The sequence below is a fragment of the Podarcis liolepis genome (assembly GCF_965112155.1).
Source record: "Podarcis liolepis genome assembly, chromosome: 3".
In the NCBI taxonomy this organism is placed as follows: Eukaryota; Metazoa; Chordata; class Lepidosauria; order Squamata; family Lacertidae; genus Podarcis; species Podarcis liolepis.
Window position 1 is genome coordinate 123,818,944 of NC_139557.1, and position 18,533 is coordinate 123,837,476.

The 18,533-nt window shown below is 50.9% G+C and overlaps 1 protein-coding gene across 2 annotated transcripts; it reads left to right on the forward strand.

The window, feature by feature from the left end:
* Positions 1-1,385: 1,385 nt before the first annotated feature.
* Positions 1,386-18,022, forward strand: LOC310702687 (uncharacterized protein). 2 transcript variants are annotated; one of them, XM_083494667.1, is made up of 6 exons: positions 1,386-1,775; positions 3,121-3,225; positions 5,470-5,565; positions 11,785-12,322; positions 13,606-13,812; positions 16,838-18,022. In XM_083494667.1, the coding sequence occupies exons 1-6, from the start codon at positions 1,710-1,712 to the stop codon at positions 17,047-17,049; spliced, it is 1,224 nt and encodes a 407-aa protein (XP_083350793.1). In that variant the 5' UTR covers positions 1,386-1,709; the 3' UTR covers positions 17,050-18,022. The 2 variants fall into 2 exon arrangements, with proteins under 2 accessions (XP_083350793.1, XP_083350794.1); XM_083494668.1 differs by having other exon boundaries at positions 1,401-1,775; positions 3,121-3,229; positions 5,483-5,565.
* Positions 18,023-18,533: the final 511 nt, after the last annotated feature.

Consider the following 18,533-nt stretch of genomic DNA (forward strand, 5'->3'; position numbering starts at 1 on the left):
GGCTCTCTTTTTTGGGACAAGGGGGGTGGTGGCAAGATTAAAAGGTTCTTTAATTCCTCCTCACTGTCTGCCATCAAGGTTGTGTCATCTGCATATTGGAGGTTGTTGGGAGTCATTTTGGACTCACAGCTGTCCATGGAGGCACAGGTCAGATCTGTATCCAGGGCAGCTGTTTACCAGCTCCATCTGGTACGTAGGCTGAGACCCTCCCTGCCTGCGGACTGCCTCGCCAGAGTGGTGCATGCTCTGGTTATCTCCCGCTTGGATTACTGCAATGCGCTCTACGTGGGGCTACCTTTGAAGGTGACCTGGAAACTACAACTAATCCAGAACGCGGCAGCCAGACTGGTGACTGGGAGCGGCCGCAGAGACCACATAACACCGGTCTTGAAAGACCTACATTGGCTCCCAGTACGTTTCCGAGCGCAATTCAAAGTGTTGGTGCTGACCTTTAAAGCCCTAAACGGCCTCGGTCCAGTATATCTGAAGGAGCGTCTCCACCCCCATCGTTCTGCCTGGACACTGAGGTCCAGCACCGAGGGCCTTCTGGCGGTTCCCTCACTGCGAGAAGCCAAGTTACAGGGAACCAGGCAGAGGGCCTTCTCGGTAGTGGCACCTGCCCTGTGGAACGCCCTCCCACCAGATGTCAAAGAGAACAACAACTACCAGGCTTTTAGAAGACATCTGAAGGCAGCCCTGTTTCGGGAAGCTTTTAATGTTTGATGTATTATAGTATTTTAATATTCTTTTGGAAGCCACACAGAGTGGCTGGGGAAGCCCAGCCAGATGGGCAGGGTATAAATAATAAATTATTATTATTATTGATATTTTTTCTGGCAATCTTAATTCCGGCTTGGGATTCATCCAGCCCAGCCTTTCGCATGATGAATTCTGCATATAATTTAAATAAGCAGGGAGACAATATACAGCCTGCCCACCCCTGTCCCCCAGTTCTAACTCGAGTGGCTTGCCGGTTCCTGCTCCAGGTGGATCACGTTTAGTCAAAACTCTCCACTATTACCCGTCCATCTTGGGTGGCCCTGCACGGCATGGCTCATAGCTTCTCTGAGTTATTCAAGCCCCTTCGCCGTGGCAAGGCAGTGATCCAGGAAGGGCTTTAAAATTATAATACATTATAAAAAAATTACTTTATATACTTACTTATTTATAAGACTTCAGTTATCCCCAGGGTAAAAAAAGGGGGGCGCACATTATCTACCTGGCCTGGGGCCCCTGCCTGGCTCTGCAAGATCCTGCTCCCAGGCACCAGAATTTATCCAAAGTGCAAAGCCAGCAAAGGAAGGGGAATGATGGATCTATGGGGCGAGTGACCTCTAGGGGGCGGAGAAAGAGACCAGCTGCAGCGGATCTCCCTCCGCGGGACTTTCGCTTTCCTTTTCCGCGGTGCGCGCCGCTGCCGGGAACCGTGCGCGCTCAAGGCCGTGGAGAGGGGTGGGGGCTTCCACCCAGGGGGTCCCAGCACCCCAAATCCCGGATTGAGAGCCGCGCCCCGGGGGTCCCAGCCTGGGAGAAGCCGGCTTCCAATTCCCCCTGCAGCGCGTTCCGCAGGTCAACTCCTCGGACTTTGGCCGGCCAGAGGAGAGATCCAGCCCGGAGGGCGCGGCTCTTTCCGGGGATCGGGGCCCTGGGCGCTGCGGAGCAGACAGGGTTGGGGTTCGACTGAGCGCCGGATCCAACCCCACCGAGTTATGTCCGGGGGGTGGGGAGACCAGAGCAAGGCAGAGAAGCCCCCCCGACAAGCATCCCGTTGCCAGGTGAGATGGAGGGAGGCGAGGGATGGGCGAGGCACTCTGCACATGCTCGGCGGCTTCAGGTCAGGGGAGACGCCTCTCCTCCCGTGCAGAGAGCCCCACTCAATGCAGAAATTTGGGGGGGGGGGCAAAGCTTCCTTTGCTGCTGATGGGACCGGGGGAGGGGAGCGTTCCTGAACCAGAGCAAAGTCCTCGCCCCTTTCTTGGGAAGTGAAAGCGGCTAGGAAGAAAGTGAAAGCGAAAGGGAGCCGCTCGCTTAGCGGGGGGTGTGGGTGTGTCTTAGCTAAGGGGGGCCAAACCTCACCCACCTTGCAGGGCTGTCGTGAACATAAAATGGGGAGAACCATTTCGGCCCCAGCATCACACGCCTTAATTGGGACGCGGGTGGCGCTGTGGGTTAAGCCACAGAGCCTAGGACTTGCCGATCTGAAGGTCAGTGGTTCAAATCCCCGCGACGGGCTGAGCTCATTTCTCGGTCCCTGCTCCTGCCCACCTAGCAGTTCGAAAGCACGTCAAAGTGCAAGTAGATAAATAGGTACCACTCTGGTGGGAAGGTAAAAGGCGTTTCCGTGCGCTGCTCTGGTTCGCCAGAAGCGGCTTAGTCATGTTGGCCACATGACCCGGAAGCTGTACGCCGGCTCCCTTGGCCAGTAAAGTGAGATGAGCCCCGCAACCCCAGAGTTGGCCACGACTGGACCTAATGGTCAGGGGTCCCTTTACCTTTACCTATCACGCGCCTTAAAACCTGGGCCAAAAATGGGATGGTTATAGAAGATACGTTCAAATACAATAATAATTTTGACTCCGTGCTAGCATTCGAGTGATAAAGGAGATGGATTTATTATGTCTTCAGAATGCATTGGAAAAATTCTATAGAAAGGTTTATTGTTTTGCGTACATTCGATTTTAAGGCAAAATATATGCAAAGAGACTTGACAGGAAGTCAAAGTTGAAGAAAAGATTTTGGAAGATGAAAGGGGGGGGGGAATATTTACTTTCATTATGATCATTGTGGGTGTCTGCACATATGTGTGTTTTTGTATGGAATGTTTGGGAGGAAATAAGATGGTAAATAACAAACTAAATATTGATGTATGTAATTTTTATTTCTTAATTATATTTAGTGGTAGCATGGTTGTATTGTTTTTTGTAACATAAAACCATTCAATAAGAATGATTTTAAAAAATAAAATAAAACCTGGGCCAAAATCTAGGGGGCGTGCCAGGAATCATAGTTTTGCAAGCTCCCTCCCGACGTCTCACGCTATAATTCCCATCAGCCCTGGACAGCATGGCCAGTGCTCATGTGTGATGAAGTTCAGTGATTCCTGTTTGTGCTGTTTTTAAGGGGCACCCTCTGTGTTCGCAAGGTCAGGCAGAGATCAGAGGTGGTTCACCGTCAAAGCGAACATGGAGTCGGGCAGAAAAAGGCTCTCTGGACTCAGAGCCGCAGGCAAGTAACAGAGTCATCTTCTTAAGCTACTGACGAGAAGTTCATTAAGTTCATTCTTTCCAATATTGTGCTTTTATATCATTGCAATTTGCCATGGGAACCTCGTCCTGAGGGGCAGGTGAGAAACCAATAAGATAGCAATGGTGATTATATTAATCATCAAGATGGAGGGGTTGTTGCTTGCATCCGTCTCTGTATCAAGAGACAATGGAGTGTGCCTCCGGGGGTGAAGTCAAAGCACTGTGTTTGCAGCTCCAAAGCGACTTTCCTGGGGTGCAAGCCTGCATCAAGGTCCTGGGTTTCCCAGGGGGCAAGACTTCTTGGGGTTCTTGGCCTAGCTGAGGGGTTTCAAAGGAAAGCACAGCAAGACACTTGACCCCTGTTTGGCTGCAGGAGTGCCGGAAGGAGGCATACAAGGTGCTAGCCAACCATCCTAGGAGGCTCCCACAACCCCAGGCATAGCTGTCAAGTGTCCCTTATTTGAAGGGGCAGTCCCTTATTCCAGCGCCATGTCCCGCTGCTGTCCCTTATTGATGGATGTCCCTTAAATGATGTCCCTCAAATTTCAAAGGAAGCACCTCCTCTCCCTCCCTCCCTCCCTGCCAGCCAGGGAGGAGGGAGGCTCCAACTGTGTTGCTTGGTTCTTTGCTCACCCAATAAGAAGTCTAAGAACGACTTGCGGGGTGGAGCTGGCATGCCTTGTGTGTGGCTAGTTAATGCAAGCTGATGGGGTTTTTGAATTCTGGACGCCATTTTGTTGCACGTGCTGCTGCAAACTTTGCAGTGCAAAGCCAGGCCGGGGAGCCATCTTAAGTTGAGGCTGCATAGGCCTTGTGGTGCATGTGATTCACATTCTATTCAGTTGAACCTCTGGTTACAAAGTTGGTTGGACAGTGTTCTCAAAGCTACCAGCATGAGTTTGACCAGACTGCAGGAGGACAGGAAGACTGGAGTGCCTGGAACAGGTGAGGCTGCAGGTCCCTTATTTTGGCTGCTGGTCCCTTATTTTCAAATCTGTAAGTTGATAGCTATGGCCCCAGGGGGTCGAGAGTAATGAGATCTGGATCCCAGCAAACAGTGATGAGACTCTTAAAAGCAGCATGAACCTGTTTGGGCTCACCTGTCCAGAGTTTTGGTTTGGGGTGCCATCAGTATGCTGATGACACCCAACTCTATCTGTTGATGGACGGCCATCCTGACTCGGCCCCAGACACACTGACCAGATGTCTGGAAGCTGTGGCTGGATGGTTACGTGGGAGCCGGTTGAAGTTAAATCCTTCGAAGACAGAGGTCCTGTGGCTGGGACGGGGCGATATGGGATTGGGGGGGCAACTCCCATCTCTTGCAGGGGCGCAATTAGTGCCAGCATCGTCCGTGAAGAGTTTGGGTGTAATCTTTGACACCTCTCTTTCCACAGAGGCGCAGATTGCAGCTATAACAAAGGCGGCATTTTTTCATCTCCGCCAAGCTAAGCAGTTGGCTCCTTACCTCTCTCGCCCTGACCTAGCCACTGTGATCCATGCAAAGGTCACCTCCAGACGGAATTATTGTAACTCGCTCTACGTGGGGCTGCCCTTGAGACTGACCCAAAAACTCCAGCAGGTGCAGAATGCCGCGGCAAGACTCCTTATAGGGTCCTCGCTGCGAGATCACATTCATCCAGTACTATACCAGCTGCACTGGCTCCCGGTGGAGTACAGGATCAGGTCTAAGGTGCTGGTTTTGACCTTTAAAGTCCTATGCAGCCTAGGACCCTTGTACCTACAGGACCGCCTCTCCTGGTGTGTCCCACAGAGGACCTTACAGTCTTCAAATAAAAACATCTTGAAGGTCCCAGGCCACAGAGAAGTTAGGCTGGCCTCAACCAGAGCCAGGGCTTTTTCGGCTGTGGCCCCGATCTGGTGGAACGCTCTGTCCAAGAGACTAGGGCCCTGCTGGACTTGACATCTTTCCACAGGACCTGCAAGACAGAGCTGTTCCACCTGGCCTTTGGCCAGGGCACAGTCTGACCCCCTCTCTCCTTCTGTGATTCTCATAGAACTCTAGCCCAATGGATGCCATTAATTTGATTTTGAACTGATTTTAAAACAAATTGATTTTAGAATGCTGTGTTACTTTTATTGTTGTTAGCTGCTCTGAGCCCGGCTTCTGCTGGGGAGGGAGGGGTATAAATAAAACAAAGATTATTATTATTATTATTATTATTATTATTATTATTATTATTATTATCATCTCTATTTACAGCACCAGGTTCAAGACACGGCAGAGAGTGGAAGTTGCACCACAGCAAATGGAGCATCAAGTCAGACAGAGGCGGGCTCTCTGGAGTCACAGCTGCAGGCAAGTAACTGAGAGGCATCATAGTCTTGTAGCGTTGGAAGGGACCCGAAGGGGCATCTAGTCCAACCCTCTGCAGAACAGGAATAATAGCCTGGAGACATTCAAAACAGGAAAAGTTACTGTATTTTTCGCTCCATAGGGCGCACCGGACCATAGGGCACACCTAGTTTTTAGGGGGGGAATAAAGAAAAAAATATATCCCCCCCCAGCCCCAAAGAGCAAAGAAGCCAAGACACCGAGCAGGATCCATCCCACTGGCAGTCTTGGCCTCCTCTTTAGCCATGCACAACCTCCAGCCGGGAGAGGCTGCGCGTGGCTCTGGCAGAAGCCAAGACAGCGAGCGGGATGGATCCCGCTCGCTGTCTTGGCTTTGTTTTTAGCCGCGGGGCTGGGGTGGGGGAAGCCCGAGCTTCCCCCAACCCCAGCCCCCAGAACAGGTCCGGGAGCAGCGGCACGGTTGCGTGCAGCCTCCGAAGGCTTGCGGGTGGCTGCCCGAAGCCCGGGGTGCGCAGCGCTGCGCTCCCCGGGCTTCCAGCTGCAGGGTGCTATCGCAAGCCTTCGGAGCCCAGCGGAAACTCCCGCCGCGCTCCGAAGGCTTGCGGAGAGCTTCCAGAAGCCTGGAGAGCGAGAGGGGTCGGTGCGCACCGACCCCTCTCACTCTCCAGGCTTCAGCGAAAGCCTGCATTCGCTACATAGGACGCACACACATTTCCCCTTCATTTTTGGAGGGGGGAAAGTGCGTCCTATAGAGTGAAAAATACGGTAACTGCATCTTTTTCTTCTTTTTCAAAACCCAATTAAAACTATTTCATTTAATTAATTGGTCATAAACAATAAAAGCCCCCAAACAGCCCAAGTGTTCAGCAACCTCAGCTTTGTGCAGTTGGAGTCAGTCCGGACCTCACCCTCCTAGACTCATGGAACTTTGAAGTGTCAGGCATAGCCCTATTGGCTTTAGCCCAAACGTAGCAGAGTTTTCCTGCACAGTGAAGAAGCTAGTTGCGGCGGTAATGACTAGTCAGCTAGACTCAGAATAACTATTTACAGGATTTATTAAAAAGGAGAAAAATAAAACCAGCAGAGTTTCTGCATACAAATAAAAGCAAAATAAATCCTCTCTTTCTTTCTCTCTCTCTCTCATAACCATACACAGCACTTCTAACTCCTAACACACCTCACACCAAACTGTGCTAGCAATCCCTTGATAACAGAGTTGAGTGCTGCTCGTTAACCAATCAGAGCAAGTAGTTTCTAGGTCAAGCAGACCTGGGCTTTCTGCCAAGAGTAAATTGACACCAGCTTGAGTTAATTGGCGAAGCTAGAATCTGCAAGTTTCCCACGAGAACCAATTAACAGAAACTGAACACCCCCTCACAGATTCTGCTGAACAATTAACTCCAAATACACCTATGTAGGAGATTCTTTTTCCAGCAAACCTAAACCCTTGCACATTCGCTTGTTCTTTACCTTTGCCAATGGTTTGATTAATACATCTGCTACATTTTCTTCACTTGATACATAAGTACAGGTGATTACATTGTCTTGTACACAGCAACGTACATTTTGGTATTTTACAGAGATATGTTTGGAACGCGATTTGAAACCCTCTGTTTTACTTAATGTTATACAAGCTTGATTATCAATGTAAACTTGTACTGGTTCTCCACAATTTACATTTAAATCTGCTAACAAATGCTTGAAATAAATCACCTCATTGCACAATTCACTCAATGCAGCGTACTCTGATTCCGTTGATGACACACTTACAATGTCTTGCTTGCGTGACCGCCAGCTGATTAAAGCTCCACCGACCATTATGACTAGTCCTGTGACAGATTTTCTATCTGGCAAATTTCCCCAGTCACTATCACAGTAGCAACTCAACATTTCGTCCTCGGAAGAATTTAATTGTAACATATAGTCAATTGTCTGTTTGAGATATCTCAGAACTTGTTTTACCCCTTTCCAGGCATTTAGTGTGGGTTTTGAGACCAATCTACTTAATATGCCTACTGCATAGCTAATATCAGGTCTGGACCACTGTGCTAGATACAATAAACTTCCAATTACAGAGTGATATACATCAGGATGTTCAAATTCAGGACTCTCATCTATATGAAGTGTTTTTATGAAACCTGGATCCATAGGCACCGCTGCCCCTTTGCAATCCTGCATCCTGTATGTAGTCAGTAGTTGTTTAACTTTGTTCTGCTGACTAATTAGGCAGCTGCCATCTTGGGCCCAGCACACTTCCAACCCTAGATATGTCCTAACCGGGCCTAAGTCCTTCACTTTGAACTTACTGGACAATTGCTTGGCAAATCTTTTAGTTTGTTTATCTGTTTTACAAGCATACAAAACATCATCTACATAAATCAGACAAAACTCTTGATCACTGCCTGTACCACGTACATAAACACAATTGTCAGCTGTACTCTGCTTGAAACCAAATGACACCAAGGCCTCATGGAAACATTTGTTCCAAGATCTTGCAGCCTGTTTGAGACCATATAGAGCTTTGTTTAATTTCAACACTCTATTGGAACCTGTCCCATAACCAGGCGGTTCGGCTAGATACAGGTTTTCTGATATTGGTGCATGTAAATATGCAGTCTGAATGTCAAAATGGTTTAACAGGAGTTTTCTCTTTGCTCCAAGCGTTAAAATCAGCCTTACACTGTCTCCCTTAGCAGTAGGGGAAAAAGTTTCGTCATAATCTTTTCCAGGCCTCTGAGAATATCCTTGAGCCACTAAACGAGCTTTGTATTTGTACTCTCCTGTCACCAGAGGTTTAAGTTTGTACACCCACCTGCAGCCTACAATCTTTGCCCCCTCAGGCGCTGCCACTGGTGTAAAAACCTTGTGCTCATTCAGAGAGGACATCTCTTCCTCCATTGCCTGTTTCCAGCGCTCTGCCTCCTCTTTTGGTAACTTTAACACCTCCTGAAAACTCTTGGGTTCTGCAATTACACTAAACACATTTGCAGTATCAGGAGAAAAACGCACCGGAGGCACTCCTTTGTTTTGTCTTTTAGATCTTCTGGGAGAAAATTTTTCTTCTGACCCACTTTCCTCCTCAGAACTACGACCTCTCTTTTGTTGCTTAGCAACTGGTCTTTGGCTAACTCCACTTTCTTGAGAGCTCTTATCTGAACTTTCCTCCCCCTCAGACTCTGATTCTCTGTGTCTACCTTCAGAGTCATGAAGCTCCTGGGAAGGTTCAAACCAAACCTCAGTATTGGCATGTAGTCTCTCCCAGCCACTATGTTCACAAAAACTGGCATTCCTGGAGATCACAATGCCATTTGTCCCTTCAGCAAAGCGGAAACCTTTTCCCAGCTCCTGGTAACCCACAAACACTAACTGTTTGGTCTTAGGATCTCCCTTCTTCCTCATTTGTTTCGGAATTAATACCCAGGCTTTTGATCCAAACACCTGCAAATGGTCAATTTTGGGTTTTTTCTGAAACAATTTAAAGTACGGGGTTGTACCTATTGTTTGATGAAAGAGCCTATTTTGGAGATAACACGCGGTGAGCATGCTCTCCCCCCAATAAGACATGGGCAAATCAGCATCTTCAAGCATGGCAAACATCATATCTTGTAAAGATCTGTTTTTTCGCTCTGCAACGCCATTCTCCTCTGGGGAAAAAACGTTCGTTTTTCTATGCCCAATGCCACGCTTTTGTAACCAATCTTTAAAGGCATTTGACATAAATTCACCACCTCTGTCCGTCTGAATCCTTTTGAGTTTAATGGACAGAAATCTTTCCACAGATGCCACCCAGCCTTTAAACTTAGTGAACACGTCACCCTTATTCTTCATGGGAAAAACCCAAGAGTAACGTGTGGCGTCATCCACAATTGTTAGTGAAAAACGCGATCCACCCCTGCTTACAGCAAATGGACCAATTACGTCCATGTGAACCAGCTGTAGCGGTGACTCACTAACTCTGTCACTTCTGGGGTAAGAGACTCTGTGGGTTTTAACCTTTTTACACACATTACAATCAAGGTACTTGTTACAACTCTTTAAATTACCCCCATCAGCCAATTCAGACATTTTTAGTACACTTTTCCAGCAAGCATGCCCCATTTTCCTGTGCAATAAGTGCACACAGTTGTCATGTATAGCTTTGTTATTCACTGCAGGCTGAGATTTACTGACTACTGCTGCAACTTGAGATCCTGCTTTAAGCCAAAACAAGCCTCCCTCTGACTTAGCAGTGCCTAAAATCTCACCAGCCTTCTTAATAATGCAACTGTCTCCTTCAAAATGCACTTTAAACCCAGCTTTTAGCAAACAATCTACAGACATCAGATTGCTCCTTAATGAAGGCACACACAGTACATTTTGCAGGCATTCATGAAGACAAGGAACAAAAACTGCACCCCCTGAAATCACTTCGGAAGTACTTCCGTCTGCTAGAGCCACCTGGCTGCGCTGTGCTGAGTTCTTGGAAACAAACAATTCATCTGAATTCACGATGTGGCGAGACGCTCCCGAATCGACCACCCAGACCGCTTGTTTCTCATCAGCAATCTTGACCTCGCCGGTCACCAGCTGAGCCGACTGTTTTCGTTTGAAGAATTTCTTTTTACGCTGCTGCTGCTGCTGCTGCTGCTGCTGATCTCGTCTCTGCTCCTGCACCGGCAACTGAGACTTGACCAACTCCGGACATTGTCGTTTTAGATGCGCTGAAGACCCACATCGGAAACAACGCCTAACAGCAAACGCTGACTCCTCACCAGTACGCTGCTTTTGCTTCACCTCTGGCACGGCATGAGAACTCCTTCCAAACCACCTGCCAGTAGAAGCCTCTGCAGCCAACGACCTTTCTTGCCTCTTCTGCCATTCTTCAATCAAACGCCCAGTAACGTAACTGACTGATAAATCACGCTCCCGCATGCCTTCTAGAGACAAAACTAAATTATCCCAGCTTTCCGGGAGAGAACTCAAAATAATAGCCACCTTCTCCTGCTGGTCTAACGCACAGTCTCTTTCCTGTAGCGCAGCAAACTTTAACTGTAAACTGTGTAGGTGTTCTTGCATTGTAACCCCAGGCTGTAACATTGCCTTGTACAATGCCTTGCGAATGAACAGCTTGGAAACCGCTGTCTCACGCACATGGAGTTCTTTAAGTGCTTGCCACACACCTCTAGCTGTCTTGATTCCCCTCACATATGGCAACTGGGAATCTTCCAGCCCCAAGACAATTGTGGCCCTTGCTCTTTGGTCTTTATCGAGGTCTTCATCATCAGGCTTCGTAGGAAACTTACTCACCACTTGCCAGAGACGATCCCTCTGCAGCACTGCCTGCATGCGTTCCGACCACAGCAAGTAATTGGAGTCATTCAGACGCTCAAAAGCCATCTGAACTGGTTGTGAGGCCATCTTGAGAGCGATGTCCCTGGAACCCGGAACCAGCTACTCACGACCACCGAGAGAGAAAACAGGAACCACAGCACCCAGCACTCACATGCTGCAGCTGTTGTCCTTGAGTCCGCTGCGTCACCAGCTCACCACGGTCAGGAACCAGCCAGTGTCCATCTGCTGCACCAACAGGAACAACAACTTCTGGAACTACTGGAACCAACGCCGTTGATGCTGACACCACCACAACTCAGGCTGGCAGCACAATGCCCATAACCTCATGGAACTTTGAAGTGTCAGGCATAGCCCTATTGGCTTTAGCCCAAACGTAGCAGAGTTTTCCTGCACAGTGAAGAAGCTAGTTGCGGCGGTAATGACTAGTCAGCTAGACTCAGAATAACTATTTACAGGATTTATTAAAAAGGAGAAAAATAAAACCAGCAGAGTTTCTGCATACAAATAAAAGCAAAATAAATCCTCTCTTTCTTTCTCTCTCTCTCTCATAACCATACACAGCACTTCTAACTCCTAACACACCTCACACCAAACTGTGCTAGCAATCCCTTGATAACAGAGTTGAGTGCTGCTCGTTAACCAATCAGAGCAAGTAGTTTCTAGGTCAAGCAGACCTGGGCTTTCTGCCAAGAGTAAATTGACACCAGCTTGAGTTAATTGGCGAAGCTAGAATCTGCAAGTTTCCCACGAGAACCAATTAACAGAAACTGAACATAGACTCCTCTTACAAGGCCTGTTACGTAGCTCAAGGAGTTTCCCACAGGGCTCTGGGCTCGCCGCACCTCCCTGCTTAGATTGCCTTGACAGCCTGGGACCTTCCCTCTTTTGCAGACTTTGAGGGGTTCCTTGCACCCCTTGGCCTCCCAATTCCTCCAGGCCCAGGAGGTGGTTGTCCGAATCGCTGCCCAGCTGTTGGCCGATGATCAGCCCCTGAGAAGCAGCCTGCCAGCCGCAAAGCCCAACCTGCTAGAAGCCAACCAGCGGCTCCGTCGTCAGCTGAGCGAGCAAGAGGAGCTAGTTTTCCAGCTGCAGGAGAGAAATCAACAGCTTCAGAGCATCCAGGAAGAGCAAAGAGCCCGCAGGCTGGAAGAGAACCGGCAGCTGCAGGAGCAGAAAGAGAAAGTGTCCCGTCTGCTGAAGGAGAAGCAACAAGTCCAGGAGAAGTTGGAGGACCAGGAAAAACTGGTGTCGGAGCTACTGGGGAAGAATGGGGAGCTTCAGCAGGAGCTGGAGGAGAAGGACATCCGAGTGTCACACCTGGTGCAAGAGAACGACTGGCTCCGAAAAGAGAATGCGAGACTCCAGAGGAGCCCCGGATCACAGAGATGGGCTTCTTCCTCCTGGCCCAGTTCTGCTCCCACACTCACAGGTAAGCAAATGCAGCCATTTTGAGTGTGAGTGTCTGGAGGCGGTTGGAGGATGGATGGCGGCAAACAGATTGAGGTTGAATCCTGACAAGACAGAGGTACTGTTTTGGGTGGACGGGGTGGGCAGGTGTGGAGGACTCCCTGGTCCTGAATGGGGTAACTGCGCCCCTGAAGGACCAGGTGCGCAGCCTGGGAAACGTTTTGGACTCACAGCTGTCCATGGAGGTGCAGGTCAATTCTGTGTCCAGGGCGGCTGTCTCCCAGCTCCATCTGGTACGCAGGCTGAGACCCTGCCTGCCTGCAGACTGTCTCGCCAGAGTGGTGCATGCTCTGGTTATATCTCGCTTGGACTACTACAATGCACTCTACATGGGGCTACCTTTGAAGGTGACCCAGAAACTACAACTAATCCAGAATGTGGCAGCTAGACTGGTGACTGGGAGCGGCCGCCGAGACCACATAACACCAGTCCTGAAAGACCTGCATTGGCTCCCAGTAGGTTTCTGAGCACAATTCAGAGTGTTGGTGCTGACCTTTAAAGCCCTAAACGGCCTCAGCCCAGTATACCTGAAGGAGCGTCTCCATCCCAATCTTTCAGCCCGGACACTGAGGTCCAGCTCCAAGGGCCTTCTGGTGGTTCCCTCATTGCGAGAAGTGAGACAGAGGGAACCAGGCAGAGGGCCTTCACGGTGGTGGCGCCCACCCAGTGGAACACCCTCCCATCAGATGACCAAGGAAATAAACAACTATTTGACTTTTAGAAGACATATGAAAGCAGCCCTGTTTAGGGAAGTTTTTAATGTCTGATGTTTTCTTGTGTTTTTAATATTCTGTTGGGAGCCACTCCGAGTGTCAGGGGAAACCCAGCCAGATATGATGATGATGATGATGATGATGCTGGGAAGTTGGTTTGACTACAACTCCCATCGACTACCCTCACCTTGTATGGTCATACCTCGGGTTACAGCCGCTTCAGGTTGCGTTTTTTCGTGTTACGCACCCGCCGAAACCCGGAAGTACCAGAACAGGTTACTTCCGGGTTTGGCGGTCGCACATGCGCAGAAGTACTAAATCGTGCTTTGCGCATGTGCAGAAGTGCCAAATCACGAATCACAACCCACGCATGCGCAGACGTGCTGCTGCGGGTTGCGAACATGCATCCCGCACGGATCCACTGTAAATCAGTAAACAAAAATAATGTAGCCAAGTAGGGGTGGGATTCCAGCCATGAACTGAAAGGGGTCTCTCTCTCCCCATTCCCTTCTTCCCTTCCTCCTGTCCCCAGCCTTCCCCGTGCAGGTCTGGACCACTGGGCAGACAGGAGGCTGCGAAAAGGACATTGTCAACGACGTCTCCAAGCTCCTGGCAGGCCACGGGATCTCCCTCCAGCAGGAGGCTTACGAAGAGAAGTCTGACCGCTTCCTCCTCCTCTTCTGCCCTGTCTCCTCCCGCGTGGGCAGCGACACACTCTGTGCCCTGGCGGCGCTGAACAGTGAGTAGCTCTTGCAGGGCAAGCAGGTCTGCGCTCTGCCCCACGCGGACAAACAGCTTGCATTCATGTCCCCCCACCCTTGCAAGCATCATAGAATCATAGAATCCTAGAGTTGGAAGAGACCACAAGGGCCATCGAGTCCAACCCCCTGCCAAGCAGGAAACACCATCAGAGCACTCCTGACATATGGTTGTCAAGCCTCTGCTTAAAGACCTCCAAAAAAGGAGACTCCATCACACTCCTTGGCAGCAAATTCCACTGTCAAACAGCTCTTACTGTCAGGAAGTTCTTCCTAATGTTTAGGTGGAATCTTCTTTCTTGGAGTTTGGCTCCATTGCTCCGTGTCCGCTTCTCTGGAGCAGCAGAAAACAACCTTTCTCCCTCCTCTATGTGACATCCTTTTATATATTTGAACATGGCTATCATATCACCCCTTAACCTCCTCTTCTCCAGGCTAAACATGCCCAGCTCCCTTAGCCGTTCCTCATAAGGCATTGTTTCCATCCCAGTAAGGGCATCTGGTTGGTCACTGGGGAAACGGGATGCTAGACCAGGGGAGCATCCTCTGGCCTGATCCAGCCAACAGGCTCATGTCATGGGCTTTAAAAAGCTACAGGGTACCTCTGGATGCGAACGGTACCCGTTCCGGAGCCCCATTCACATCCGGAAGCGAACGCACCCCGCGGGTCACGATTCGCCGCTTCTGCGTATGCACGTGACATCATTTTGACCGTCTGTGCATGCATGAGCAGCGAAACCCGGAAGTAACGCGCTCCACACCCCGAAAAAACGCAACCTGAAGCGGCTATAACCCGAGGTATGACTGTACAAATTGACTCCAGTCTTTAGAAAATACTCCATCTTCCTGGTTTCTTAATACAGTGGTACCCCGCAAGACGAACGCCTCGCGAGACGAAAAACTCGCAAAACGAAAGGTTTTTTCGTTTTCGAGTTGCCTCGCAAGACGAATTTCCCTATGGGCTTGCTTCGCAAAACGAAGCTTGCCCCGGGGACAGCGGGTCTTCTCTTTTGAAGCAAGGGGCTGCGGGGAGATCGCTTCTCCCCACTGCCCCTTGCTTCAAAAGAGGTCCGGGGGGCAGCGGGGAAGAAGCGCTTCGCTTCCCGCTTCCCCCGACGTCTTTTGCAGCAAGGGGCTGCAGGGAGATCGCTATCTCCCCGCAGCCCCTTGCTTCAAAAGAGGTCCGGGGGGCAGCGGGGAAGAAGCGCTTCGCTTCCCGCTTCCCCCGACGTCTTTTGCAGCAAGGGGCTGCAGGGAGATCGCTATCTCTCCGCAGCCCCTTGCTTCAAAAGAGGTCCGGGGGCAGCGGGAAGCGAAGCTCCGATGCCCGGCGGGGGGGGGGGACGTCTCCTCCCACCGCCGGGCATCCGAACGAAGCTCCGATGCCCGGAGGGGGGGGACGTCTCCTCCCGCCGCCGGGCATCCGAACGAAGCTCCGATGCCCGGCGGGGGGGGGGGGGGACATCTCCCGCCGCCGGGCATCGGATGGCTTTCCTGAAGACTTGGGGTGGGAGGAGGGTTTTCCTTCCCACCGCCAACATTCAGAATGCTGTTCTGAATGTAGGCGGTGGGGAGGAAAAACCCTCCTCCCACTGCAAGCCCCGGGAACAGAGGAGAAGCGCTGCCTTCCCCCCCGCCTGCCTTCCCCCCGCCTGCCCCGGACGATCTTAAAATGCTGGCGGGCGGGAGCGAAGCGTTCGCTGCCGACCCCCAGCATTTTAAAATCTCCAAGGGACAGCAGAGAAGTCTCTGTCCCGGGGAGATTTTAAAATGCTGGGGGTGGGGAGCGAAGCGCTGCCGACCCCCAGCATTTTAAAATCTCCCCGTGTCCCGGGGAGGTTTTAAAATGCTGGGGGTCGGCAGCGCTTCGCTCCCCACCCCCAGCATTTTAAAATCTTCCCGGGACACGGGGAGATTTTAAAATGCTGGGGGTCGGCAGCGCTTCGCTCCCCACCCCCAGCATTTTAAAACGCTGTTCCGAAGGGGGGGCGGGGACACCTGCCCCAGCCGCCCCACTTCGGAAAGCTGTTCCGAAGTGGGGCAGGGGGCGGGGACACCTGCCCCAGCCGCCCCACTTCGGAAAGCTGTTCCGAAGTGGGGAGGGGGGGCGGGGACACCTGCCCCCGCCGCCCCACTTCGGAAAGCTGTTCCGAAGTGGGGCGGGGGGGCGGGGACACCTGCCCCCGCCGCCCCACTTCGGAAAGCTGTTCCGAAGTGGGGAGGGGGGGCGGGGACACCTGCCCCAGCCGCCCCACTTCGGAAAGCTGTTCCGAAGTGGGGCGGGGGGGCGGGAACACCTTCTGAAGGCGGGCAGGGGGCGAAAGTCTTTGTCCCCCCTGCCTGCCTTCCCAGGGGCTTTTAAATCGCCCCGGACAGCGGAGAAGTCCTCCGCTGTCCGGGGCGATTTTAAAATGCCGCCCGCCAGCATTTTAAGATCGCCCCGGACAGCGGAGAAGTCCTCCGCTGTCCCGGGGTTTTTTAAAATGCTGGGGGTGGGAAGAAAAGCCCTTGTCCCCCCCCCCAGCCTTCAGAAGAGGTCCGGGGACAGACTGTCCCCGGACCTGGTCTGAAGGCGGTTTCCCTAGGAACGCATTAATTGATTTTCAATGCATTCCTATGGGAAACCGTGCATCGCAAGACGAAAAAACCGCAAGACGAAGAGACTTGCGGAACGAATTAATTTCGTCTTGCGAGGCACCACTGTACAGTCATACCTCAGGTTGAAGTAGCTTCAGGATAAGTATTTTCGGGGTTGCGCGCTGTGGCAACCCGGAAGTAACATAGCGCGTTACTTCCAGGTTTCGCCGCTCGCACATGCGCAGACGCTCAAAATGACGTCACGCGCAGAAGTGGCAAATCATGACATGCGCAGACGCGGGTTGCGTTCGCTTCTGGATGTGAACGGGGCTCCGGAACGGATCCCGTTCACATCCAGAGGTACCAATGTAATAATAATAATAAATAACATCAATGATAACGTTTCTGTTCCATTTCCCCCCACCCCAGGAGTACGAAAGGCCGTCCTGGTTGTCCTTCACCACAAGCCGAAGGGCAGCACCCAAGAGATCTTGGACACCCAGCGGCAGGTCCAGCACGAAGCCCTGGTGCGCACGGTGCATGGCTGCTACAGCATCCAGGACGGATTCTACCCCTGCGAGATGAACGAGGCTGCCGTGGCGTCCGTGGCAAAGGCCATCCGGGAGAAGAGGAGGAGCTGAGCCACAGATCCGGCGCTCCGACTTCTGTAGGGTGGTTGACCGCGGTGGGCATGCAAAATCGAGTTTTCAGGGAATGAGGGTGCTCACCACACTGTTTTTTGGACTGGCTAACTAAAGGCTGCCTCCACTTGCGCTGAGCTGTCATGATATGGGTGCAGAGCTCTCGGAAGAAGGTGCCTTGCCACAGTTAGAACCTCGGGGCCATCTAACTCTACACTGTCTACACAGGCTGGCAGGGTTCTCTCCCCGCCTTACCTGGAGATGCCAGTGGAGAGTTTACCTTGGACCTTCTGCAGGCCACGCAGGTGTCCTAGCACTGGCTGCCTTCAGCTGGGGAGAACGTCACCTTCAAGTTTCCAAAACCCACCGGCCCACTTCCAGCCGTGATGCTACCTGGAGGAAGCTAAAAGCCAGCCTTTTTGCAGGAACTCTGCCTTACAAAACCATGGCTGGAACAGCTCTTGAATCTGGTTGCTACAGGAGAGAAGTGCAGAGTTTTAAATTTTGAAATCAGGGTTTTTTAGAATTGCAATTGGGGTTCAAGTGCCAAGGGTGGTGGCTGAGAAATTTGGGTCACCCGTGTTCCCTGCCAGACGTCCAAAATCTGCAGCCAGGTTGAAGCCCAGTTGCAAATGTCCAACCATGTGCATATGTGCTTTTCACACAAGGAGCACACATGCAACTGTGTGAAGGTTGTCACGGTTGCTAAATGTGGCTGTTGCATTGACGACGGAGACCTGAGCACCCTGTAGACTTCTGCTTGTATGTGTTTGCATGCCTGGATTTGCATTGGTGACGGGGGTCTTTTCGGTTTTCTAAGCCTCTAAGAGGAAGGCGTAAAATTAGAGCTACACTTCAGGGGTGGTGTTGGGGACAGAGAAGGCAAATTCGGGTCTGCTCATACACCTGTATTAGCAACTGTTGTGTCCCCAGTGTGAAATATGGAAATAAAGCTAATAAATTGGGCTACTGAGCCACTGACTGCATTTTTGTTCCCTACAAAATCCAGCCTGTGAACGACCCTTTTTATCACAGACCTGAGAGATGGGCCTATGGGTGCTGCAAATTTGTATTGTCAGCGATGCATCCTAAAATAATTTTCAGAACTGCGAGTGACTTTTCAGCCTGAGGAAGAGCAAATACGGACACGCCATACATTTAAAGCATATTTTCCCTCCGTGGAATCTAGTGGGGGGAAATGCGCTTTATAGTTATGGCATGTTTGCAGGCAGAGACCGTGAAATATTATTTAGTGAACCTTGTTTGTCTCTATACAGTGGTACCTTGGTTCTCAAACGCCTTGGTACTCAAACAACTTGGAACCCAAACACTGCAAACCTGGAAGTAAGTGTTCTGGTTTGCGAACTTTTTTTGGAAGCCAAATGTGCTCCATTTTAAGTGTTACGGATCCGATTTGAGTGCCACACTTCTGAGTGTTACGCTGAGGTCTGTCTGTTTTTGCTATTTTGCATTTTTGTTTTTGC

Coding starts and splice junctions, on each gene's coding strand:
- LOC310702687 (XM_083494667.1), top strand. CDS start 1,710: ATGTCCGGGGGGTGGGGAGACCAGAGCAAGGCAGAGAAGCCCCCCCGA. Junction 5,566..11,784: donor CTCTGGAGTCACAGCTGCAG/GCAAGTAACTGA, acceptor CCTCTTTTGCAG/ACTTTGAGGGGTTCCTTGCA. Junction 12,323..13,605: donor TTCTGCTCCCACACTCACAG/GTAAGCAAATGC, acceptor TCCTGTCCCCAG/CCTTCCCCGTGCAGGTCTGG.